Genomic DNA, 25940 nt, shown 5'->3' with positions numbered 1-25940 from the left:
TCCAAAGATAATCAGACAGGTCTGTTTTGACAACTAGGATACAAAGAGGCATTCACGAGGACTCCTACATCTTCTCTTCCTGGTTTAACCAGGTCTGATTTGTATAAAAAACAGATTACCTACAGACAGAGAGAGGCAGCTGGATCAGAGCCAAAGTAGAGCATTTTCAAATGAATTGAACCCAAACAAAACTATGGATCCATCCACCCGTGAGTTTTGTGATAAGTTGGGATATATAAACCAGAAAGGTGGAACCTGGAACCTACCCTGAGCAACAAAATAATGCAATAAATAAACCACCTGATACAAAACATCTGGTGCTTTAGACAGGTCAGTTCAAACCTGCAGAAGTCAAGAAATGCGTCACAGCAGCTCATCCTACAGCAGATACACAGACAAGCTAATGTAGGGAGCTGACACTGTGACATAAAGTGGACCCATAAACGAGTATCAGGTAATCAGTAACCAGTAACTGTTACTGGTCTTTGCGTTTGTTCCTGCTATAGTCGTTTAAGTCTTCCTTCTTCTTAGTCAGTTCACTGTCAATACTTCTCTGTTAAAGTGTCTGTGACAGTTTTTCTCTTTCACTCTGGGATGAATGAGTGTAGCAGCTGAGGCGACTGGTCCTGTCCTACCTCCAGGTGGAGAATTCGATGAGTCTGCGTCTCTTCAGAATCACACTGGGAGGCTCGCCATCATTTTGTCCATAAGACAGATCCAGAGACTCTGAACATTGAGTTCCTGTGGAGTAGAAAGAGACTGCGTTGTTTGAACATCCTCACATGGGGACCCCTCATCATGAAACAACACAAGGCAGCGTGGGGCCGGTCTTTATTCTAGTCCGCTACACTGTGGAGTCTGACAGCTGAACTCAGCGTTCAGAGGAGTCTGAAAACTGTGCTGACCAGAACCTCAGGACCAAGAGCAGGCAGTGGGCGGAGCTTCACAGCAGAAACAAAGTAAAGGGAGACGTGGTGACAGCTGACTGAAAGCAGGTCTGAGGTCAGGTGAGCTTTCAGTAAGATGTTTTCTTTCCTCCAGTTGGATCAGTTGAGTCAAACCTCACCTGGTCGTGTTTGTGCAGGTGAAGCTACATCACCAGTCACATGTTACTGACCCCACCGAAGATCACCTGGAACTCAGGTGTCGCCGTCTGACGTGGAGTCCAGATCAGTTCAGGATCAGACAGAAGGTCAGTGAAGACGTCTGGAAGACCTCAGCTAGGAATTTCAGCCGCTGTCTGCCCGAGGTCAGGGGTCATTAGAGGTCGTCAGGGTCGTCTGTCAGTAGCCAGGACGGCAGTGTTTTTCTTCCATACACGATTCCGTGTAGAAAATCATGTTATATTAGTCGATCAGTTGATGAACAGAAAGTTGATCAGCAGCTGTTTCTGTCATTGAAGAATACTTTTCAGTTTCCAGCTTCTCAAATGTGAGAAGCTGAAATAAATCAATAAATAATGATTGTTGGTCAAACACAACAAGACGTCACTTGTATTTCTAACTTATTGATTAGTTGAAAGGAGCAGTGAGAGTGGTCGTTAGCAGCGTGTTGCTGGTCTGAGCTGTTGGACCAGTTCAGGACCAAGCAGACTGGTTTTATACCAGTTCAAGCTGCTCACCAGTAGCTGTGCTGGGTAACAGGAAGGGTCTCTGACTAACAGTCCAGCTACTGGTCAGGGTCATGGTTTCCTGATGAGGATCCAGGTCTCCTGATGAGATTCCAGGTCTACAGATAAGGATCCAGCTACTGGTCAGGGTCAAGGTCTCCTGATGAGGGTCCAGCTACTGATGAGGGTCTACATCTATAGATAAGGGTCCAGGTCTACAGATGAGGGTCTACATACACAGATAAGTGTCCAGCTACTGGTCAGGGTCAAGGTCTCCTGATGAGGGTCCAGGTCTCTGCCACATCCAGGTCATGTGACAGAGCAGATAGTCCTCAGCCCGACCTCGTCGCCCATCAGACAGGCAGAGAGAGAGACATGTCGCTCTGAAGCACACACACAGGACCACAGAGTGTGTGTGTGTGTGTGCACGTGTGTGTGTGTGTGGTCATCAGATGTTAAACTGTCCGGGACCAGAGGATAGTAAAGTAACCCCTTCCTCCACCCAACCTACACTGTTACCATGGTTACCCTGCACCCTCCCTAAGCCCCATCTTCACCATCACCTCTGTGTGTTACCAAGGAAACCTGACCCCACCTCCTGCTCTTCATCATGTTGTTTTTTTATTTTCTTACTGGAAGTTTATGGACTGTTTCTGTTCCTTGTTCACTGTCAGAGTAGAAACTTTTAGAATAAAACAACCACCTGAGGGAAAACTACCTGTCTGTCTGTGGTTCTTTACTGTGACCACCTGAGGGAAACTTACCTGTCTGTCTGTGGTTCTTTACTGCGACCACCTGAGGGAAACTTACCTGTCTGTCTGTGGTTCTTTACTGCGACCACCTGAGGGAAACTTACCTGTCTGTCTGTGGTTCTTTACTGTGACCACCTGAGGGAAACTTACCTGTCTGTCTGTGGTTCTTTACTGTGACCACCTGAGGGAGACTTACCTGTCTGTCTGTGGTTCTTTACTGTGACCACCTGAGGGAAACTTACCTGTCTGTCTGTGGTTCTTTACTGTGACCACCTGACGGAAACTTACCTGTCTGTCTGTGGTTCTTTACTGTGACCACCTGAGGGAAACTTACCTGTCTGTCTGTGGTTCTTTACTGTGACCACCTGAGGGAAACTTACCTGTCTGTCTGTGGTTCTTTACTGTGACCACCTGACGGAAACTTACCTGTCTGTCTGTGGTTCTTTACTGTGACCACCTGAGGGAGACTTAACTGTCAATCACATCGTCAATACAACTCTATGGGGAAAGCCTGTAACGGTAACTCTGGGCAGAGCTTTACTCTTTGTTATCAGGAAACAAATAAATACACATTTGAGTGAAGCAACAGCTTTGCAAAGTGATAACCGGTCGTGGGAGTCAACGCAGCTGGACATAGACCTTTTGTCTGATGGCTCTGGACTGTTTCCTGATCCACCTTCTGGTCCTGAAATCTAAATGTGAGCCAACAAGGCCCCCCCCCCCTCAGAAACTTACTACCCAGGTCAACAACTCAACTCTATAGGCTTATAGCCCAACTAATCCGTTTGTCAGTTCACTGACCACACTAGCGAAGATGATTGTTTTCAGAATAGTAAAGTATTTTCTTATTTAACACTTTTGCTGTACAGCATCAATGCCAAAAGGAACATCAGATGTCTCTGTCCATGGTCTCAAGGACGTGTTTATAAAGGGAGTTTGATTTGGTTGTGATTATGACTCTGACTAGAGTATACGCTGATGGAGTAGGAGCAGGTAGTTTTGGAAATGTCCTAAGTTTATAGACCCTCATAATGTAGACCACAGAGCAGCTATTTATCGGTGTGACACGATCCAGAACCTGTGGAAGTCTTGCAGGAGTGGCAGAGCTCCAAATTCATAAATCTAGATTTGTTCTCTTTCAGATCCAGTTTGCAGGAATCATCCCCACTGTGGGATGCACTGACTATGAGTGTTCTCTGTTACACAGAGGGGGGTGCTGTCCACCAGGCTGTGCTGTTACCTCTCTTTATTATCCATGAAAATCATCTCAGGTTGTTCAGTATGCTGATGTGGCCTTAGTTGGCCCCAACAGGGACATCAGGTGAAGCTGCCTATCAGCCAGCTAGAAACCATCATAGTTCTCTCTGTAGACAGATCCAGTTTAACCTGATGGCAACATGTTGAGACTGTAAACACCTGGGTACAGGTGTGGACTCCAGCTGCTCTGAACATATTTTCAAGTTCACAGTGACTTGATCTTCTGAGGAAACTCAGCAGCCTCAGTGTTAGTCAGCAGATTTCACAACTAGTGTACAGAACTATTGTTGAGTTTTCAGTTTCCTGACCTGCTGTGGTCACCTGACCTGCAGATCTAAAAACACACTTTCTAGGATTTTGTTAAAGCCCTGAACTCAGCGTTTCACAGGAAGGACGAGGAAGAAGGCGAGGAGTGTCCTGCAGAGCTCCAGGAGGCGCTATAGAGTCCCTCTGGCAGCTAAACTCACCGACAGGAACTGTTGTAGTGTCTGTATTCTGGTGTTTTAGTAACGGCTTGTTTGTGTCTCATGTTGTATGGAGCTAAAATTGTGTCTCTATTACATGTGAGAAAATAAATGATCTGAGAGAAAAACACCACACTGATAGCAAAAAATGCTAAATGAGTGAGTGAAATGAGCGACGGTAGCTACAGCTGTTGGATCACAAGTTAACTTGAGCATTCACGGTGGCCACAGCTGACTGCACGCTGTGTTCGGGCGGAGTGTAACTCAGCCTGAACATCCAGACTGTTTCACTTACAGGCTGAATGACAAACTGTTCGTCTCACAGCAACTCAACGTCAGATAAATAACGATACATCATTGACTGGCAAGCCGATGTTGGTAGCGATGGCGAAGATACCGGAATATAAAGGTGATCGACCTGCAAACTACACTCAGAAGCATTTATCTACATGACGATACATTACGGAGATAAACAAAGTAATCAGAACGTATTTCCTGGTTTGCAGTCAATAGATCCTGGAGCCACGCCTACGGCACATCTGGGACTATCACCAGTTAATTTTGCCACCAGTTAAACTGTCATACCGGCATCTCTCTAGGTGAACCGAACAAACGTGTAATGGTTCAGTTCAACTCCCAAGACAAGACGATGCTCACCCGACTGGCCAATAGGAACGTGGCCCCGCCCATGACATAATTTTCACAGAGAAAGCAAAATCCTGTCACGAGAGCAAGAAATTGCATCAGAGCAAAGAAAAGCGTTTTGAGAGAAACACTTTTTTTTTTTGAGAAAATGTTTTCACACTGATAGCAAAAAATATATATTTGAGTATTTTGAGAGATATTTTTTTTTCTCAATAATTTTAAAAATGTATATTTTTTTATGTTCTATGAGAAAATACTTTCTCTCAAAACTTTTTTTAGTCTCAAATATTATAATTTTTTGATATTGGTATGAAAACTTTTTCTCTCAAATATTCTTTTTTCTCTCATGAAATGTTTTTTTGCTATCAGTGTGATAACTTTTTCTCTCAAAGTTTTTTTTCTTCTCTCAGTTCATTTCTTTTCTCGCATGTAATAAAGACACAATTCTAGCTCCATAATGTTGCTGCTTCTTGTGTTTGGTGAGCTGAAGACACATTTCTATTAACCCCTCTATTCTACCGAACAAATCGCCCTGCCAGGAAACTATACTTACTATATCTAAATATAATTTACTCTGGCCTCTTGCTGCTCAGTTCCTTATTTTTTAAATGATTTTAATGTCTCAGACTTTTCTGCTTGCATATGCCTTTAAAGTTATTACTTCATTTTAACATTTCAATTTATGTTTGGACATGGCTCCATTTAAAATGTAACTCAATGTTTGTTCTTTAAGAAGGAGCAACATTATTTAGCTGAGTGGCCTGCTGTTGGTCTAACGTGAGAATGTGGAAGAGAAAAATAACCAGATGGAAAGCAGAAGTGAGATGACAGAAGATCTTTATCGAGTTCACACATTTGCTGGGCTTTAGCTGTTAAGTTGCGTTCTCACGGTTCAGTCAGGTCAAATGATAAATAACTGCAGTCAGTGGTAGAAGTAGGCAGTGTCCTCGTCTGACCATGCCAGTGTCCTGGAGTACACTGTAGTCATCACTGCAGTGTCACCCTGAAGTCCTCATTTCTTAAATAACAGATCACAAGAGCAGCACCTCACAGGTCAGCCATGACGCTACACTCCCTGACGCCCTGAACCAGTTCTTCCCACGCTTCAGCAACCAAAACTTGCAGCTCTCATCCCTCAGCAGCACCAGCTGAGATCCACTGAGGAGAAAAGACATCACAAAAGTAACAGGACCAGACAGAGTGTACACTGAAATCTTAGTGTTCACCCACATCTTTAATCTCTCCCTACAACATGCTGCTGGCCCCACCTGTACAATACAAACATAATTTGTAAAAAAAATGAATGTGTGCAGGTCTGACAGGATAGAATACTGTGAACACGTACTGTATTGCTTGCTGCTATTAACGTCTTTGTGCCACAGGGCAAGAGAAATAACCTAAACACAGAGCACACAGGCAGAATACTACAAGTTCAGACATATTAGACTCCAAAACAAGAACCAATTCAACTAATACACAGTGAGCCAAACATAATGCAAGGTACAAAACCAGACCAGGATCATGATACTGTAGTGAAGCTTTCGTGTCAAATCACACCCCTATTGGTCAAAAGCTGAAGGACTAGTCCTGCTGAGCAGTCAGTATGCCGTCCAGTTCAATAAACAAATTAATGCCATCTCACTCATAAATCACTCAACAATGATACAATGAATTAAATCATCCCAAGGCCGGGTATGGTTTAGTGTTCACTGAAAATCACCCAAGCACAAAGCAGAGCAGTAATTCTGAAACATGACTGACTGAACAATGCCATCACACAACACAGCTGAGTGCAGGTTGCAAAAGAAGAGTCATTAAGTGAGCTGGGTGACTTCACACACTGCAAAGGCCAACATTTAAAAAAATCACTTTTCCTAAAAATAAGGCCTTAAAAAGTATTAAATTGTCTTAAATTCAGATTGGATAGGTCTTAAATATGTTTGTGCAAAGATGCAAGCAATCATTCTGCCAGCCAGGTCGAATGATTTATGCAAGGTAACATTTGTACATGACCTATCCCCTGACCAGTCGGCTATCCTAACCATAACCACTGGAGGTCAAACGCCTAACCCCAACCAATCTAGCTGCTTCATGGGCAGGTCTTGGCATGGCTGTAGTCAGTGGGATTCCTAATTTCGTCTGAGATAATATAGCAATGGTTGATAGCCACTTAGAAACATGGGGAAATGCAAGTTCAAATGGCTTGGTTAAGGTCGGTGCCTGGAAATGTTTATGAAGCGAACTGCATTATGTGTCGGAAGAATTTCAAACTTGGGACAATGGGACTCAGAGCGGTGGAATCGCACGTACAGAGCAAAAAACACAGAGACGACGTAAAGGCACGCCAGCAGCCCGCCATTGCTAGCTTCTGCTCCAACATTTCCACGGCTAGCAACGATGTCAGCGCTATAAGGCTGGATGTTATGATGGGAAATCCACAGCCGACAATGTCAGCTGACCTCCGAGCAATTTGTGGCTCTACGCCAACACTCCGAGCACAGGTGATTTGGGTGCTGAGGACTGTGACAAGCCACAATTCATACAGGTCTAATGACGGGATTGAAGAAGTGAAAGCAATGTTTCCAGATTCCGGGCTTGTGCAGTCATTTACCTGTGGAAAAGACAAGACCAGATACGTGGCTAAGTCCAAAAATGCGGTGCGTTTGTAATTATGTTTGACGAGACACTGAACCAGACAACTAAAGGCAAACAAATGGACTTGCATGTGCGTTATTGGTTAAATGACCACGTCCAGTCAAGGTTCTATGGAGCACAGTTCATGGGCCATGCAACTGCCCAGGACCTACTTCAGCATTTCAAAGTCTGCCGTAAATATATTTATTAACTAACATCTTGTATATGTTGTGTATCATATAATTAAGCTTTACTAATTTGTCAAGTGAATAACCACTATGGATAGGGCACTACACGTTAATTAGACAAATTAAAATGAAAAATGAATTAAAAACAGCCACATTGAGTTTTAGAATGGTAGGAGTCTGGTGTTTACCTGCCAGTATGTCTAAATAGTATACAGTGCTGCTCATAAGTTTATGAACCCATGCTAAAGTTGACTAAACAGAGGAATACAAAAATCATCTTTTGGAAATTTATCTTAATGCCTTAATTTAAAAAAAATGAGCCATTAAGGACACCAATTTTCTTTTGTGAATGAATAATGTCTCGTGAATAAATAAAGGTTCTTCCTTAAAATACAGGGGGCATAAGTCAGTAAACCCCTATATTAAATTCCCATAGAGGCAGCAGATTTTTATTTTTAAAGGCCAGTTATTTCATGGATCCAGGATACTATGCATCCTGATAAAGGACCCTTTGCCTTTGCTATTAAAATACCTGGACTGTGAAAATTTTTTAATCCTAATCATCTCTTACATTGTCATAATTGCTGTCGAAAAGCTCTTGTACAAGCGGTGCTACATTTTGTATCATACATATCGATAGGAAAGTTTTCTCTCATCCATTTTAACTTAAGGTTGCTGGGTAGCTCACCTGGTAGAGCACAACAAAACTGCTTATTGAGATAAAAGTGAGTGCATGTGTGATTTAGAGAAGCACTCCACAACAGTGTTATTAAATATCGAATTGCAATTTTTTTAACCAATATTCCGATTGTCATTTAATATGCGATGATTTTTTAATAAGTGAAATACTGTTCCTTTTTGATACCAGGGTCTGAAAATTTTCGTCTGCCACTAGGCCTACCTAAAGACAACAAGAAAGTTCACCACAGTGTTGTATACAGGAAGCACTCAATACCAAACCCACAATTCAACTGGCAATTGATGAGTCCTTATCATCATCTCTCAACAAAAACATCCTTTTCTGGATCCCAGTAAGCAAACAAAAGATATACTCAGTTTGAGATTCAATACAAAAGTTGGCCAACAAAAATAAAACTAACTGACTCCTCTCGTGTCTAATAGACCAGCTTAGTGATTCTCAGACAAAACTGGAGTCCCCCCCCCCAACCAACCGATGCTGCTGTTAAACAACGCACTGGCTGTAGTTCAGGACAGACTGGGCCTCTTTCAGACTAGTGTGTTTGGTTTGAAACGATGTTTCACAGATGTTTCCTGAGCTGACTGGTTGCTGAGTGTGGAGTAGGCGTACCTGTCTGTCTGTGGTTCTTTACTGTGACCACCTGAGGGAAACTTACCTGTCTGTCTGTTGTTCTTTACTGTGACCACCTGAGGGAAACTTACCTGTCTGTCTGTGGTTCTTTACTTTGTCCACCTGAGGGAAACTTACCTGTCTGTCTGTCATTCTTCACTGTGACCACCTGAGGGAAACGTACCTGTCTGTCTGTGGTTCTTTACTGTGACCACCTGAGGGAAACGTACCTGTCTGTCTGTCATTCTTCACTGTGACAACCTGAGGGAAACTTACCTGTCTGACTGTCGTTCTTCACTGTGACAACCTGAGGGAAACTTACCTGTCTGTCTGTCATTCTTCACTGTGACAACCTGAGGGAAACTTACCTGTCTGTCTGTCATTCTTCACTGTGACAACCTGAGGGAAACTTACCTGTCTGACTGTCGTTCTTCACTGTGACAACCTGAGGGAAACTTACCTGTCTGTCTGTCATTCTTCACTGTGACAACCTGAGGGAAACTTACCTGTCTGACTGTCGTTCTTTACTGTGACCACCTGAGGGAAACTTACCTGTCTGTCTGTCGTTCTTCACTGTGACCACCTGAGGGAAACTTACCTGTCTGTCTGTCGTTCTTCGCTGTGACCACCTGAGGGAGACTTACCTGTCTGTCTGTGGTTCTTTACTGTGTGATCTGAAAGCAGCACAGAATGACTGAGAGCTGCACTCACTAATATTCTGTTACAGTTAGGCTATAGAGTTTGAATCGTCACCTCCCTCCTGAATTTTATGACCGACAATTCCTTTCTGCAGCAACATTCAGGGCCCTTCCGAAAGTACTTGCTCCTCCCTCCCTACCTACTTTCACTCCGTTTGCGCATTCACGTCGAAGGTCCGCAATATCGAGAGCCATCTGATACAGATTAGCGCAGAGTTATTGTGGATTAAAAAAACCCTTAGAGTGAGCATTGATGCTGGCTTGTCGAAGGTGTGAAACACCCTTTGCTGCACGACGGAGGACCCTTCCTTCAAATGTAAGTTCTGTGTGACTACACCCGTAAACATGTAGGACTTTTAAATTCTGAAGCTTCACTAACGCTTCTATCTGTGTATCACCATACACAGGTTAACAACACAGCCTAAAGTTCATATAGTGTTTAACAATAAAGAAAGCTCTTTCCAACAGTTTAAACTGTTGTTTGTTTGATACATGTATGATAGCAGCGAGTGCTCATTTTACTCTCTCTAATGTCTCATGTTCACAAAGAATAGGACTGCCACATATTATTTCTCTAATCTGTCACTTCATTTTCAGAATAGTTCAATATTTTCTCACTGTCCTAACATTTTGTTATACAGCGTCAACACCAAGTGGACAATGAATGTTCTCTACTAACACGGGGGGGGGGTGCTGTCCACCAGGCTGTGCTGTTATCTCTCTTTATGATCCATGAAAATCATCTCAGACCAACAGAGACATCAGGTGAAGCTGCCTATCAGCCAGCTAGAAACCATCATAGTTCTCTCTGTAGACAGATCCAGTTTAACCTGATGGCAACATGTTGAGACTGTAAACACCTGGGTACAGGTGTGGACTCCAGCTGCTCTGGACATATTGTCAAGTTAACAGTGACTTGATCTTCTGAGGAAACTCAGCGGCCTCAGTGTTAGTCAGCAGATTTCACAACTACTGTACAAAACTATTGTTGAGTTTTCAGTTTCCTGCCTGCTGCGGTCACCTGACCTGCAGATCTAAGAAAACTATTTCTAGGACTGTGTTAAAGCCCTGAACTCAGCGTTTCACAGGAAGGACGAGGAAGAAGGCGAGGAGAGTCCTGCAGAGCTCCAGGAGGCGCTATAGAGTCCCTCTGGCAGCTAAACTCACCGACAGGAACTGTTGTAGCGTCTGTTATATTCTGGTGTTTTAGTAACGGCTCGTTTGTGTCTCATGTTGCTGCTGCTTGTGTTCGGTGAGCTGGAGACACATTTCTATTCACCCCTCTATTCTACTGAACAAATGTGTGAAGGGGTGAAGCGCCCTGCCAGGAAACTCTGTATACATCTAAATATAATTTACTCAGTTCCTTATTGTTATTATGATTTAATGACTCATCTTTCTCTGTTTTTATATTCCTTTATGTTATTGTATGATTTTAACATTTATGTTTGGACCTGTTTCCCAGAACCCAGAGTGACTTTGCGTGACAGAACAGTCGATAAGTATCTTGTCATTTAGCAGCATTATTAAGCTCAGTGGCCAGTTGTCATGACAATATGGAAGAGAAAATAACCAGATGGAGAAATGGAAAGCAGAAGTGAGTCGACAGAACATCTTAATCAGGTTCACACTTGTGCTGTGGTTCAGCTGTTAAACTACATTCTCATGGTTCAGTACATACATACATGGGGGGGACATGTTCTAGTTACATTATAGTCCGTCTCTCTGACCGTGCTCCTCAGTCTATTCTCCATCTTCTGTCACTGCATATACCCTCTTTGAGCCACACTTGGGTAGATTCTGTTTTCAAAAGCCATTAGAAATGAGCTTTTAAGTACTTTATTTAAAAAAAATAATTGTGGGCGCATTTCAGTGTCCAGGTTCAAAGTCGCTCCTATGCCCCTGCCAACAGGGCACCAAAACGCTCATTTATATTTGCATCCAGGTGTTTGTTCAGTCCTGACAACAAACTGTCAATAATCATATTGAATGTCTCAGCTTAAAGCTTTTTAGTCACAGCAAGAACAACGTCAGAGTCTTTTTTCACTCAGACAGTGGGTCTAGGACTGGTAGGTCTGTGTTGCAGCTGTGACAACCCTGACATACACTATATTGCCAAAAGTTTTGGGTCGCCTGCCTTCACATTCACATGAAGGTTAATAACATCTCATTCTTAATCCGTAGTGTTAAATATGGAGTTGGCCCACCCTTTGTCTTCTGGGAAGGCTTCCACAATATTTAGGAGTGTGTTCATGGGAATCTTTGAACATTCTTTTAGAAACTCCTCTCTCTCTCCCTCTCTCTCTCTCTCCCTCTCTCCCTCTCTCTCTCTCTCTCTCTCTCTCTCTCTCTCTCTCTCCCCTCTCTCCTTCACCCCAACCGGTGGAGGCAGATGGCCGCCCACCCTGAGTCATGGTTCTGCTCGAGGTTTCTGCCTCTTAAAGGAAGTTTTTCCTTGCCTCTGTCTCCTAGTGCTGCTCTTGGTGGGAACTGTTGGGCTTCTGTAAATAACATCATAGAGTACGGTCTAGACCTGCTCTTTTATGAAAAGCGCTGTGAGATAACTGTTGTTGTGATTTGGCGCTATATAAATAAAATTGAATTGAATTGAATTGAATTTGTGAGGTCAGGCACAGATGAGAAGGCTTGGCTCGCAGTTTCTGCTCTAATTCATCCCAAAGGTGTTCTGTCAGGTTAGGGTCAGGACTCTATGCAGGCCTGTCAAGTTCTCCACACCAAACTCGCTCATCCATATCTTTAAGGACCTTGCTTTGTGCACTGGTGGAGTCATGTTGGAACAGGAATGGGCCATCCCCAAACTGAAACTTTCCCAAAGTTGGGAAATTGTCCAAAATGTCTTGGTAGGCTGAACAGTTCCTTTCACTGGAACTATGGGGCCAAGCCCAATCCCTGAGTAAAAACCCCAAACCATAACCCACCCTCCACCAAACTTTACACTTGGTACAATGCAGTCAGGTTTTTCTGCCAACCACCAAACCCAGACGCGTCCATCAGATTGCCACACAGAGAAGCGTAATTCGTCACTCCAGAGAACACGTCTCCACTGCTCTAGTGTCCAGTGGTGGCCTGCTTTACACCACTGCATCCGACGCTTTGCATTGAGCTACACGACATTTGGAGGTCTGTAGCTCTTGACTCTGCAGAAAGTTGGTGACTTCTGCGCATTGTGCGCCTCAACATGCACTGACTCCTCCGCTCTGTGATTTGTTTGACAGTTGACCAACCCAACCCAATTAAGAACAGGGATACCATGGTCTTTAAACCAGGTACTGGTAGCTTTGGCACTGTGTGCAGGTGCATAAACCTGTTGGAAAATGAAATCTGCATCTCCATAAAGTTGGTCAGCAGCAGGAAGCATGAAGTGCTCTAAAACTTCCTGGTAGATGGCTGCGTTGACCTTGGACCTCAGAAAACACAGTGGACGAACACCAGCAGATGACATGGCACCCCAAACCATCACTGACTGTGGAAACTCTACACTGGACTTCAAGCAACGTGGATTCTCTGCCTCTCCTCTCTTCCTCCAGACTCTGGGACCTTGATTTCCAAAGGAAATGCAAAATTTACTTTCATCAGAGAACATAACTTTGGACCACTCAGCAGCAGTCCAGTCCTTTTTGACTTTAGCCCAGGCGAGACGCTTCTGACGTTGTGTCTTGTTCAAGAGTGGCTTGACACAAGGAATGCGACAGCTGAAACCCATGTCTTGCATACGTCTGTGCGTGGTGGTTCTTGAAGCACTGACTCCAGCTGCAGTCCACTCTTTGTGAATCTCCCCCACATTTTTGTATGGGTTTTGTTTCACAATCCTCTCCAGGGTGCGGTTATCCCTGTTGCTTGTCCACTTTTTTCTACCACATCTTTTCCTTCCCTTCGCCTCTCTATTAATGTGCTTGGACACAGAGCTCTGTGAACAGCCAGCCTCTTTAGCAATGACCTTTTGTGTCTTGCCCTCCTTGTGCAAAGTGTCAATGGTCGTCTTTTGGACAGCTGTCAAGCCAGCATTCTTCCCCCGTGATTGTGTAGCCTACAGAACTAGACTGAGAGACCATTTAAAGGCCTTTGCAGGTGTTTTGAGTTAATTAGCTGATTAGAGTGTGGCACCAGGTGTCTTCAATATTGAACCTTTTCACAATATTCTAATTTTCTGAGATACTGATTTGTGTGGAATGAATGTATACAGTATACAAGTTTCACTTTTTGAATGGAATTACTGAAATAAATTAACTTTTTGATGATATTCTAATTATATGACCAGCACCTGTATATAGATATCATAGATAGATGTCATAGATAAATGCCAAAGAAAGATGTTAAAGATGGATGCTATCGATAATTGCTATATATAGATATCATAGATAAATGTCATAGAGAAATTCTATAGATATGTCATAGATGGATGCTATAGATAGATGTGATAGATGCTATAGATTTGCGCCATAGACAAATGCTATAGATAGATGTCATAGATGGATGCTATAGATAATTGCTATATATAGATATTATAGATGAATGTCATAGATGCTAAAGATAGATGTTACAGATAAATACTATAGATATACGTCATCAATACTAACCACCCAAATACTCTCTTATTTACTCTGTCTTCATCCATTTTAATTAGACGGTTCTACAGTCGTACCTTTTCACATTTTCTCTGTACAGCTCCTGGTACCCAGCCCATATCTCCCTGAATTCATGGATCAGAGCAAATTTATGAACCCTCAGAAAACATCGTTTAGCTCTATTCTGTATGGTATCTTCCGTTTTGGATTCTTTCAGGTCCCACATCCCTGCAGCATAGTTCAGTATAGGAGAAATGCATGCATCATGAAGGCGAGTATATGTAGAATATCCAAGTTCCTTACATACTTTCAGTTTATTGATAAGTGATCCCAGGGCTCTCCCGCCAGGGTCAATGAGAGACTTAATACCAACCTCAGAAATTATCAAGAAAGAAACCCATATATTTATTTGCACTAACATAGTCTAAAGTGACTGAGCCAAAACTAAATGAATTTGTACTTGTTTCTGTGCCTTTCTTTCTAAAAAGCATTATATGTGCACAGATTAACCACATTTAACATTTTCTGTAATTCAGACCCAGTCAGTAAGATTATATCATCCGCATATAATAAAATTCCCAGTTTAGTATCATCAAGGGATATTCCTAAATTAACATCCATAATTTGTTCACTAAATCATTCACGAATAAAGCAAAAAGTGTTGGAGAGTGTATCCCCTTGTTTTACTCCAAAAGGTGAATCAAACCAATCAGTAAATAAATCGTTAATCTCGACACTAGCAACTATAGCACTAGACATTGTTTGCAGTGTTTTATAGAATTTTCCATCCACTCCTGCTTCAGTGAGTTTAAAGGCAAGCAGGTCTCTATTAATCCAGTCAAAGGCTTTTTGAAAGTCAATAAAACATGCCAAGGTGCATTTACTTTCAGCGATTCTAGCTCTAATAATTGATACAGAATACATATGATCGATGTCATGATCCTTTCCTGATTTCTCTGTGTGCTGTTTCTGTCTGCCTGTCTGTCTGTTAATTGTTAGTTCTTGTTCTCTGCGTGTGTTATGTCTGTTCTCCCAATGATCCCTCTGCCTCACTGTCTCTCTGTTTTAGTCTCATCCCTGTCACCTCTCTCTGTGTTGCCTGATTCTCTGTTTGGACGTTTTACACCCAAACTGCATGTAACCCTGAGTTTTTGTGTTTTTTAAAAAAATTAAATTAAAATTAAAACCTGTGCTCCTTGCGTGTGGGCTCTCTCCTGTTTGCACTTCCTCAAACTTGTGACAGAATGACCGGACCGTTATGAGCCCAGCAGACTTTAAAATGGAGATGGAGATGTTTTTGGACGTTTTGGCCGAATTATGGACTATCTGGCAGTTTGCATCAAGCCGCAAATCCCGGCAAGCTGCCCTCATCAAGGCTCAGCGGGAGGTAGCCGCAAGGCCATGGTTGCGCCGTCGATTGCCAAGGTGGGCAAAAAGTTTTTTGAACACTAGCACCCCAGCAGCTAGCCCTCTGCTTGTTTCCTGTCTGGCTAGCACCTTGGCAGTTGGCCACCTGCCAGTCCTGCCTGATCCACGGCCTGCTTGCGCTGCTAGCCTTCGGCCAGTAAGCCGTGTGCGTGATCTCCAGCCGACTCCTGCTCCTCTTGCCAGCTCGTGGTCCGGCCCATGCCAGCTCCACATGTGCTCCAAATCATCGCTGTCCATATTGACAGCGCATGCAGGGGCTCAATTAAGCAGCAAAACAAGCAGGTGGAGGAAAACAGGTACGTGCTCAGTCGGATCATAACATTTAGGAAACTGTGTGGAAAATGTGAAACGGCTCTGTACGTCCACGATGAGTCGGCTGACTCTTTGAATCTGGGAATATTCAGATGCATTTCCAAAAACATTCACTTGCCAAGGGCCAGCCACGCCTCAGGGCCTTGGCCATGCTGTCCATCAAAAGCCAGCTGATTCAGCAGCTACGTGACTTCATTATCACAGTCATGGAGAAGTTTGCCATTGGAAGAACCATCAAGCCGACTTTCTCCTCAACTGAGCCCTCAGCCTGAGTGAAAGCGTGTTTCATCATCCTGCCTTTGTGGTGAGGGGCCCTACTTGGCCATTTTGTTAAAGCAAACACTGCACACAGCCAGCAGCACTACATTCAACTTCCAGTGAAACCACGAGTCGTGAAGTAATATTGGACCAGGTTGTGTTTTAATCCTTGATTAGATTGAGAATTGAGAATCTGAGTTGTTGATAACAGGTGCTCGTTTTGACTGACCCACCTACACAGGGCCTCAGCTGCAGAGGGGCCCCTGCTTCACAGGGCCTCAGCTACAGAGGGGCCCCTGCTTCACAGGGCCTCAGCCACAGAGGGGCCCCTGCTACACAGGGCCTCAGCTACAGTGGGCCCCTGCTACACAGGGCCTCAGCTACAGAGGAGCCCCAGCTTCACAGGGCCTCAGCCACAGAGGGGCCCCTGCTACACAGGCCCTCAGCCACAGAAGGGCCCCTGCTACACAGGGCCGCAGCCACAGAGGGGCCCCTGCTTCACAGGGCCTCAGTAACAGTGGGCCCTCAGCTATACAGGGGCCCCAGCTACAGGTATATAACCACATGATAATAAATAAACTAATTATTGGTTCAGACAGCTGACCTTTCTGCTGTTGTGATTGGTTCATAGCGTTGAGGGCGGGGCTACCTGGTGAAGTGGAGAGCAGCTTCCTGAAGCACCAATCATGAGCAGCAGGGTATCATGCAGCGCAGCCAATGATGCGCTGAGTGTGTTAATAAGGAAGTGAAGCTGAAGGCGTCACTCTGCTGTTCAAACTGACTGACAGTCGACATCCAGACAACATGAAGGCTTCATCTGTGTCTCTGCTGCTCGGTGAGTCCAACACACAGATACTATCCATCCATGCATTTATTCATCCATTCATTCAATCACTCATCCATCCATGCATTTATTCATCCATTCATTCAATCACTCATCCATCCATGCATTTATTCATCCATCATTCAATCACTCATCCATCCATCCATTTATTCATCCATTCATTCAATCACTCATCCATCCATGCATTTATTCATCCATTCATTCAATCACTCATCCATCCATCCATTTATTCATCCATTCATTCAATCACTCATCCATCCATGCATTTATTCATCCATTCATTCAATCACTCATCCATCCATCCATCCATGCATCCATGCATTTATTAATCCATTCATTTAATCACTCATCCATCCATCCATTTATTCATCCATTCATTGAATCACTCATTTATCCATGCATCACATCTCAGAGGCTGCACTCAAACAAAAACCAAAGTTAGAAAACTTAGAAACTATCAGACGGTTTAATGTTTAATATTTGTAACAGAAGAATGTTTTAGCTGAGCGCTGCAGTCACACGGTTCATCTGTTACAACACGAGGATTCTTCTCTGTGGTTGAGTCAGTTTGACACAAACTCGCTCGCTCACTGTACACCAGGTTCATCTGATGTTTAAAATATTTGGCTTCAAACTTCATATAAACACATTAATAAACATACATCATCATAAATCATGCCATGTCCTGAAACATGCTAGTTAGCTGCAGCCCTTAATGAATCAGCAGGACGATGATAATGATAATGAATGGAGGCGGAGTCAGAAACATCATATCAGATCTCACATTCAGTCCTGTTCATGTCGACAACGTTCCAGCAGCTGATGCGTCAGAATGTCTTTGTTGATCACCAGCAGGCAGAGAGCTGCTATTTGTGGATGTATTTGTGTTTGTTGATCAGCTGTGGGCTTGATTGTGTTCGGATGATGATGAAATGACTCCCTGACATTAAGAGGAAACCCGTCATCAGATTTTGCAGAAAGGAAACTTTGTTCCTCACTCTTTCCTCCCCGTCCCTCCTCTGACTCTGAAAAACAGGAAACACGTTTGTGGTAAAATGTTATAAATAAAGTCCAGTCTGCTCTGTGAGCGTGAACACGAAGCAGCTGGTGAATGAGTGAAGCTGCTGCTGCAGTTAAACTGATCCACTTCTAACTAGGTGCTGAATCAGTACAAAGGAAAATACTGCAGTACATGTAAAAGTCCTGCAGAATCCTGGTAAAGTACTTAAAGTATCAGCGGTAAAAGCACTCGCTGCCCTGTGACTGACCAGTTATTTCATTTGGAGTGCAAGAAATGAAATGACTCCCAAGCTTTAAACACAAACTTCAGCCTTCTGCTACAGTAAACCGTTCTCTTTTTCATTTATTGTATTTCTTCCTGTTTCTTCCCTCCGTTTCCTCTAATACAAAGGAAACAACAATTTTCAATTCAATTCAATTTTATTTATATAGCGCCAAATCACAACAACAGTTATCTCACAGCGCTTTTCATAAAGAGCAGGTCTAGACCGAACTCTATGAAGATTCTCAGTCATCCAGGTCATAGTTATCCAACGAAGGTTAAAATCAAGGGCAACTGGACTTGGTTGAAGATACTGGAAGACGTTTCGTCCCTCATCCGAAGGACTTCTTCAGTTCTGACTGACTGGCAGGGAAGCTCAGCTATTTAACCTCAGTGGGGTCGTTGGCCCGGGTCATCGATACCGCTGGTTCGTTAGTGTTCCTTGTTGCTGTGACGACAGTCGTTACAGTCGTTAAGACTACCTGTGGCCAAGACTGAACGACCATCGTTGGTATCTTCACCTGAGGCCAATAGGTTACGTTTGTTGAGTTTCCTGGGAAGTGATGAAAGGACAGCATTGTAAGTGGGGGATAAGTGGTGGCGTAGACCCCCTCCCCTGTTCAATGACGGCTTCTCCACCCTGGTGTAGATGCTTCCTTGACACCTCTTTCAAACCATCCATCTTCTCTGTCTAGAGTCCGTACTCTATAGTGTTATTTACAGAAGCCCAACAGTTCCCACCAAGAGCAGCACTAGGAGACAGAGGCAAGGAAAAACTTCCTTTAAGAGGCAGAAACCTCGAGCAGAACCATGACTCAGGGTGGGCGGCCATCTGCCTCCACCGGTTGGGGTGTGTGAGAGAGAGAGAGACAGAAAAAGAGAGGGGAGGGAGGCAGCCTACACAATATCCACACAGAGGTACAGACAGTAAAGGTGATGTTGCTATAGACTAAATGAAAAATGGTACAGATATTTATAGTAGTGTTAATGATAACAATCGTAATGTTAATGATTATAATAACAATAATAACAATAGGACTAGTAACAATAGTCGTTGCAGCAGAGGGTGTCGAGCAGGAACACGGGGGCAGCAGGTGACCCGCAACCACAGATCCAGACTCCACAGCTCCAGAGCCAGAAACACCTGCAGGAAGTGATAGGAGGAGAGAGGAGAGGGACGAGAAAGCACAAGACTACCAGAAAGGGGAGAAGTTGTGTTAGTAACATGCAATAATGGGATGAGGTTGCATACAGAGGGAGAGAAAGTAGAGGAGAGAGGAGCTCAGTGCATCATGGGAAATCCCCCGGCAGTCTAGGCCTATAGCAGCATAACTAAGGGATGGTTCAGGACTCACCTGAGCCAGCCCTAACTATAAGCTTTATCAAAGAGGAAAGTCTTAAGCCTACTCTTAAATGTGGAGATGGTGTCTGCCTCCTGAACCCAAACTGGAACCTGGTTCCACAGGAGAGGAGCTTGATAGCTGAACGCTCTGGCTCCTAGTCTACTTTTGGAGACTCTAGGAACCACAAGTAACCCTGCATTCTGGGAGCGCAGTGCTCTGGTGGGGTAGTAAGGTACTATGAGCTCTTTAAGATAAGATGGTGCCTGACCATTAAGAGCTTTGTAGGTAAGAAGAATGATTTTAAATTCTATTCTGGATTTTACTGGAAGCCAATGCAAAGAAGCTAAAACAGGAGAAATGTGATCTCTTTTCCTGGTTCCTGTCAGAACACGTGCTGCAGCATTCTGGATCAGCTGAAGAGTCTTAACGGACTTTTTCGAGCAGCCTGATAATAAGGAATTGCAGTAATCCAGCCTAGAAGTAACAAATGCATGGACTAGTTTTTCTGCATCATTTTTAGACAGGATGTTCCTGATTTTCACAATATTACGTAGGTGAAAAAAGGCGGTCCTTGAAATTTAATGTGAGACTTAAACGACATGTCCTGATCAGTTAATTGTTGGAAAGGAGTTTTCCTCATCACACAGGTTTCATATGTGTTGAAACAGAGCAAGAAAGTACTGAATATCCAGCTGTATCTCATGTTGTTTCAGTGTTTTTAACGCTGTCATTAATGCTGTTATTAACGCTGTGTTATCGAGGCGTCCCATCAGCCCCTGTGAACAGGCCTCTGCACCAGGATGTAGAATGACAAAATACAAACTCCTTCATATTTCAGTACTGATTTGTTTTTAAACTATGATCAATAGAACATCTTTCCAACAGCAGCTGTGAGCAGCACTAAAGTTCAGCAGGTACAGAAGTGTCAACGGCAGCGAGGCGACTTTACAGGTGTGTAGTACTGAATGGTGTCAGCAGTGAGTACATACAGCTACGGTAAGCCCAGAGGGACAAACAGGTCATGGTTATTTTCCCCAAGTGGTCGTACAGCCAGCAGTCATCAGACAGACGATACACAGTAAATATAAAATCACATTGTTATTTAAAAGGCCAATGGCAGCTGGGACAGTGAGTTCTGCAGTCTGTGGCAGGTTGGATCTGCTGTAGACGGAGTGGATCAGCCAGGACGGACTGGGCTTTCCTCAAAGTCCTAACTTTGTGTAGATGAGGAAGGTCATGCACATGTGTCGTCCAATCACTTAGTGACTCTGTTCACATTGTGACTGCTGGCAGTTAGTTTGGTGACATATAAAAGGAGAAGGAGGCAGTTTGAACCAGTTTCTAGCTGAACTGTCATCACACAGGAAAACTTAAATGCTGCTCTGATCTTATCGGAGTTTCATGTGTCACTTCTTTAACTGTGAAATTTCCATGGTTATTAACGTCCACGCTGAGTTTCACCAAACCTGAAGAAGAAACACACTGACCTCTGATTCCTGACGCACCGAGTCACCAGTTACACTCGCACTGCTGTGTTTATTGTTTCTGATATTTTAGTTTCAAACCGGGACTCAACAGGACTCAAACAGTAACACAGTTAAAGCCCATCTTTGACAGATCAGACCTCTGCTCACTCTGCATCGTCCCTAACCAGTTATTTTACTCTGTACATTTTAGAGATTTCACAAATCATGTTTTAAGGGGAGCTCGTGGATTATTAGGAGCCCACCCCTCCTCCCCACCACTCACCTCTGACCTTCAGTGACCTCTGACTTCCTGTTGCAGGTGTGTCCGTGCTGCTGCAGCTGTCTGGGCTGACTGTTTCTGCAGGTGAGCTGAAGTGAAAACAACCACTGACACTAAAGAATAAGAAAACACCTTTAATCTGTTTGTCTGATTACCTGTCGCTCTCTCTATGTGATGCTAACTTGTTTCATAGCTAAATACAACCAGCTGGAATCAAGTGACAGACACATATTTTCAGAACTTACCGTGTAGTTCAACCTCCTTGCTTACTTTTCTCTCAGCAGGCTTCTGCTTTGTCCAGTTTCTGTATAAATATGAAGTAGTGTCACAGAGCTCTGGGTGCACACAGATGGCTGCAATAACAACTGTGGTGATTGGAAACTTGCCAGCTTGGCACAAGCAGAGAAGCACGAGTGAAGATTAATATAATTAAAGCTGCAAGCAGCGTTCAGCTCTGAATTATCTCTCTTCGCTAGAGAGAACCCGGTAACTCTTCGTTGTGTCCCAGTACTTCAAGTGTGGAACATATTGTGAAAGTATAATTTAAATCGCATGATAAGTGTCACACAGAGCTTACTTCCTTTGTTGCCAGTAGGTGGCGCTACAACTGTAACTGAATATTGGCATGTAGATGTGTTCATGGTGAGCACGCCGTTTCAGGAAAACCCACAGATTTTACAACTTTTAATCGTCAATGGCTTTAGACTAGACAGCGAAAAATTTAAGTCATTGGGATTAATTCTCTAGGAGGAGTTTGTTAAAGTAGGAAGCCTGTAAATCACCAAAAATGGACCATTCAATCCAAAATGGCCGATTTTTTCAAAAATTTCATACATGTAGTTGAAATGTGTAGCAAACGTCAACGTTGGCATGTAGATGTGTTCAAGGCGGGACTCTTATCAAACTTGTAAATTTGGTGCAGTTCTGACCTTGTACAGTCAAGTTACAACACCTTCTTGTTTGATGGTGAATCATCTATTTTAGATGCAACGGCATGACACGCAACACTTTGTAACGGTTTGGCACGCAACTATTTTTTATTTTATTTTATGGGGTGCCAGTCAGGGATGTCCTGACAAATAGTCGTCACGCACACAGACACATGCCCGTTACAAGGATATACGTATAGTCACGTCAATCTCTGTCCACATAAACCCTTGGAATAAAATCATTAATAGCAAAAGAAGCATCAACAACCAGGTTTTTCAGTGATTAGAAAGTATATTGCTCACCAAAAATAGCCATAACATTCATAATAATGTCCATTAACAGACTTCCTAAAGTTATAGTCATACACAAAGAAAACTCGGTCATTAGTTCATTGAAACACAGGAAACAGTTCTCAGTCCATCACAAAATAGAAGCCAAAGTAAATGTTCAGTTCCTAAAAAAAAAAATACCACCAAAAAAGAAGGAACAGCCCCAGTCTTCACAGAGAAAACCTCTGGTACCTACGGTGTGGAGCTTGGGCACCTTGATTTAGCGCTTAAAACGGTGCAGATACACAGAAACACACACACACAGCCAGCCAGTCAGTCTGTACACGGTTGATCACAATAGGAAGTTAACGTCATTGTGATGACCCAGCAATTCTTCAAGATCAACGTCACAACGCAACTAGATACGCTGACTTCAAGCATTCTACCGCTATGTGCGGTCTACAACGACACGGTGCAACTCCGTCCGTAGACACTGAGTAGGATATACGCCATCCGCCACAGCCGCCATGGTCCAGACGTCACCACACACGCTGGTAGGAAAAAAAACGCTCTTTTCATACGTCATCCCAATGTGTCTCCACCGCTGAAAAAACCCTCGACAGTGGATCATTTAAATTTACATGCCATCATTATGACGGGTCGTTAAAACTTGACTGCTGAAACAGCCACGTCACAGCTGACTGAAGTAACTACTGGAGCTACGCTTTCCTGTGACAGCGAACGCAACACTTTCAGTAGCTACGCTGATTAAACAGCCACGTTACAGCGGACTGAAGTAACTACTGTAGCTACGTTTTCCTGTGACAGCGAACGCAACACTTTCAGTAGCTACGGTGATTAAACAGCCACGTTACAGCTGACTGAAGTAACTACTGGAGCTACGCTTTCCTGTGACAGCAAACGCAACACTGTCAGTAGCTACGCTGATTAAACAGCCACGTTACAGCTGACTGAAGTAACTACTGGAGCTACGCTTTCCCGTGACAGCGAACGCAACACTTTCAGTAGCTACGCTGATTAAACAGCCACGTTACAGCTGACTGAAGTAACTACTGGAGCTACGCTTTCCTTTGACAGCGAACGCAACACTTTCAGTAGCTACGGTGATTAAACAGCCACGTTACAGCTGACTGAAGTAACTACTGGAGCTACGCTTTCCTGTGACAGCGAACGCAACACTTTCAGTAGCTACGGTGATTAAACAGCCACGTTACAGCTGACTGAAGTAACTACTGTAGCTACGTTTTCCTGTGACAGCGAACGCAACACTTTCAGTAGCTACGCTGATTAAACAGCCACGTTACAGCTGACTGAAGTAACTACTGGAGCTACGTTTTCCTGTGACAGCGAACGCAACACTTTCAGTAGCTACGGTGATTAAACAGCCACGTTACAGCTGACTGAAGTAACTACTGGAGCTACGCTTTCTTGCGACACCGAACGCAACACTTTCAGTAGCTACGGTGATTAAACAGCCACGTTACAGCTGACTGAAGTAACTACTGTAGCTACGCTTTCCTGTGACAGCAAACACAACACTTTCAGTAGCTACGGTGATTAAACAGCCACGTTACAGCTGACTGAAGAAACTACTGTAGCTACGCTTTCCTGTGACAGCAAACACAACACTTTCAGTAGCTACGGTGATTAAACAGCCACGTTACAGCTGACTGAAGTAACTACTGGAGCTACGCTTTCCTGTGACAGCAAACACAACACTTTCAGTAGCTACGGTGATTAAACAGCCACGTTACAGCTGACTGAAGTAACTACTGGAGCTACGCTTTCCTGTGACAGCGAACGCAACACTTTCAGTAGCTACGCTGATTAAACAGCCACGTTACAGCTGACTGAAGTAACTACTAGAGCTACGCTTTCCTGTGACAGCAAACGCAACACTTTCAGTAGCTACGGTGATTAAACAGCCACGTAACAGCTGACTGAAGTAACTACTGGAGCTACGCTTTCCTGTGACAGCAAACGCAACACTTTCAGTAGCTACGCTGATTAAACAGCCACGTTACAGCTGACTGAAGTAACTACTGTAGCTACGCTTTCCCGTGACAGCAAACGCAACACTGTCAGTAGCTACGGTGATTAAACAGCCACGTTACAGCTGACTGAAGTAACTACTGTAGCTACGCTTTCCCGTGACAGCGAACGCAACACTTTCAGTAGCTACGGTGATTAAACAGCCACGTTACAGCTGACTGAAGTAACTACTGGAGCTACGCTTTCCCGTGACAGCGAACGCAACACTTTCAGTAGCTACGCTGATTAAACAGCCACGTTACAGCTGACTGAAGTAACTACTGGAGCTACGCTTTCCTGTGACAGCGAACGCAACACTTTCAGTAGCTACGGTGATTAAACAGCCACGTTACAGCTGACTGAAGTAACTACTGGAGCTACGCTTTCCTGTGACAGCGAACGCAACACTTTCAGTAGCTACGGTGATTAAACAGCCACGTTACAGCTGACTGAAGTAACTACTGGAGCTACGCTTTCCCGTGACAGCGAACGCAACACTTTCAGTAGCTACGGTGATTAAACAGCCACGTTACAGCTGACTGAAGTAACTACTGGAGCTACGCTTTCCCGTGACAGCAAACGCAACACTGTCAGTAGCTACGGTGATTAAACAGCCACGTTACAGCTGACTGAAGTAACTACTGTAGCTACGCTTTCCCGTGACAGCGAACGCAACACTTTCAGTAGCTACGGTGATTAAACAGCCACGTTACAGCTGACTGAAGTAACTACTGGAGCTACGCTTTCCCGTGACAGCGAACGCAACACTTTCAGTAGCTACGCTGATTAAACAGCCACGTTACAGCTGACTGAAGTAACTACTGGAGCTACGCTTTCCTGTGACAGCGAACGCAACACTTTCAGTAGCTACGGTGATTAAACAGCCACATTACAGCTGACTGAAGTAACTACTGGAGCTACGCTTTCCTGTGACAGCGAACGCAACACTTTCAGTAGCTACGGTGATTAAACAGCCACGTTACAGCTGACTGAAGTAACTACTGGAGCTACGCTTTCCCGTGACAGCGAACGCAACACTTTCAGTAGCTACGGTGATTAAACAGCCACGTAACAGCTGACTGAAGTAACTACTGGAGCTACGCTTTCCCGTGACACCGAATGCAACACTTTCAGTAGCTACGGTGATTAAACAGCCACGTAACAGCTGACTGAAGTAACTACTGTAGCTACGCTTTCCTGTGACAGCGAACACAACACTTTCAGTAGCTACGGTGATTAAACAGCCACGTAACAGCTGACTGAAGTAACTACTGTAGCTACGCTTTCCTGTGACACCGAACGCAACACTTTCAGTAGCTACGCTGATTAAACAG

At 43.9% G+C, this 25940-nt stretch overlaps 1 protein-coding gene across 5 annotated transcripts in view; it reads left to right on the top strand.

Moving 5' to 3' along the window:
• The window catches only part of LOC119912414 (Fc receptor-like A), a 190262-nt gene that overhangs the window by 78979 nt on the left and 85343 nt on the right, over nucleotides 1-25940 (top strand). Inside the window, exons 1-2 of one of the 5 annotated variants that reach the window (XM_038731605.1) lie at nucleotides 16838-16975; nucleotides 21395-21439. The exons of 1 other annotated variant lie outside the window; for it this stretch is intronic. In XM_038731605.1, coding sequence (XP_038587533.1) covers nucleotides 16945-16975; nucleotides 21395-21439 — 76 coding nt within the window. In that variant the 5' untranslated portion in view covers nucleotides 16838-16944. Of the gene's footprint in view, nucleotides 1-16837; nucleotides 16976-21394; nucleotides 21440-25940 lie in introns of those variants that run through there. 3 more of the 5 variants (XM_038731601.1, XM_038731603.1, XM_038731604.1) reach the window with 3 other exon arrangements.

The sequence above is a fragment of the Micropterus salmoides genome, unplaced genomic scaffold, assembly GCF_014851395.1.
Source record: "Micropterus salmoides isolate LMB-PRFRI ecotype aquatic unplaced genomic scaffold, ASM1485139v1 Ms_hic_scaffold_2, whole genome shotgun sequence".
NCBI lineage: Eukaryota > Metazoa > Chordata > Actinopteri > Centrarchiformes > Centrarchidae > Micropterus > Micropterus salmoides.
Note: the sequence above shows the minus strand (reverse complement) of the source record. Positions and strands in the feature narration are given on the sequence as shown.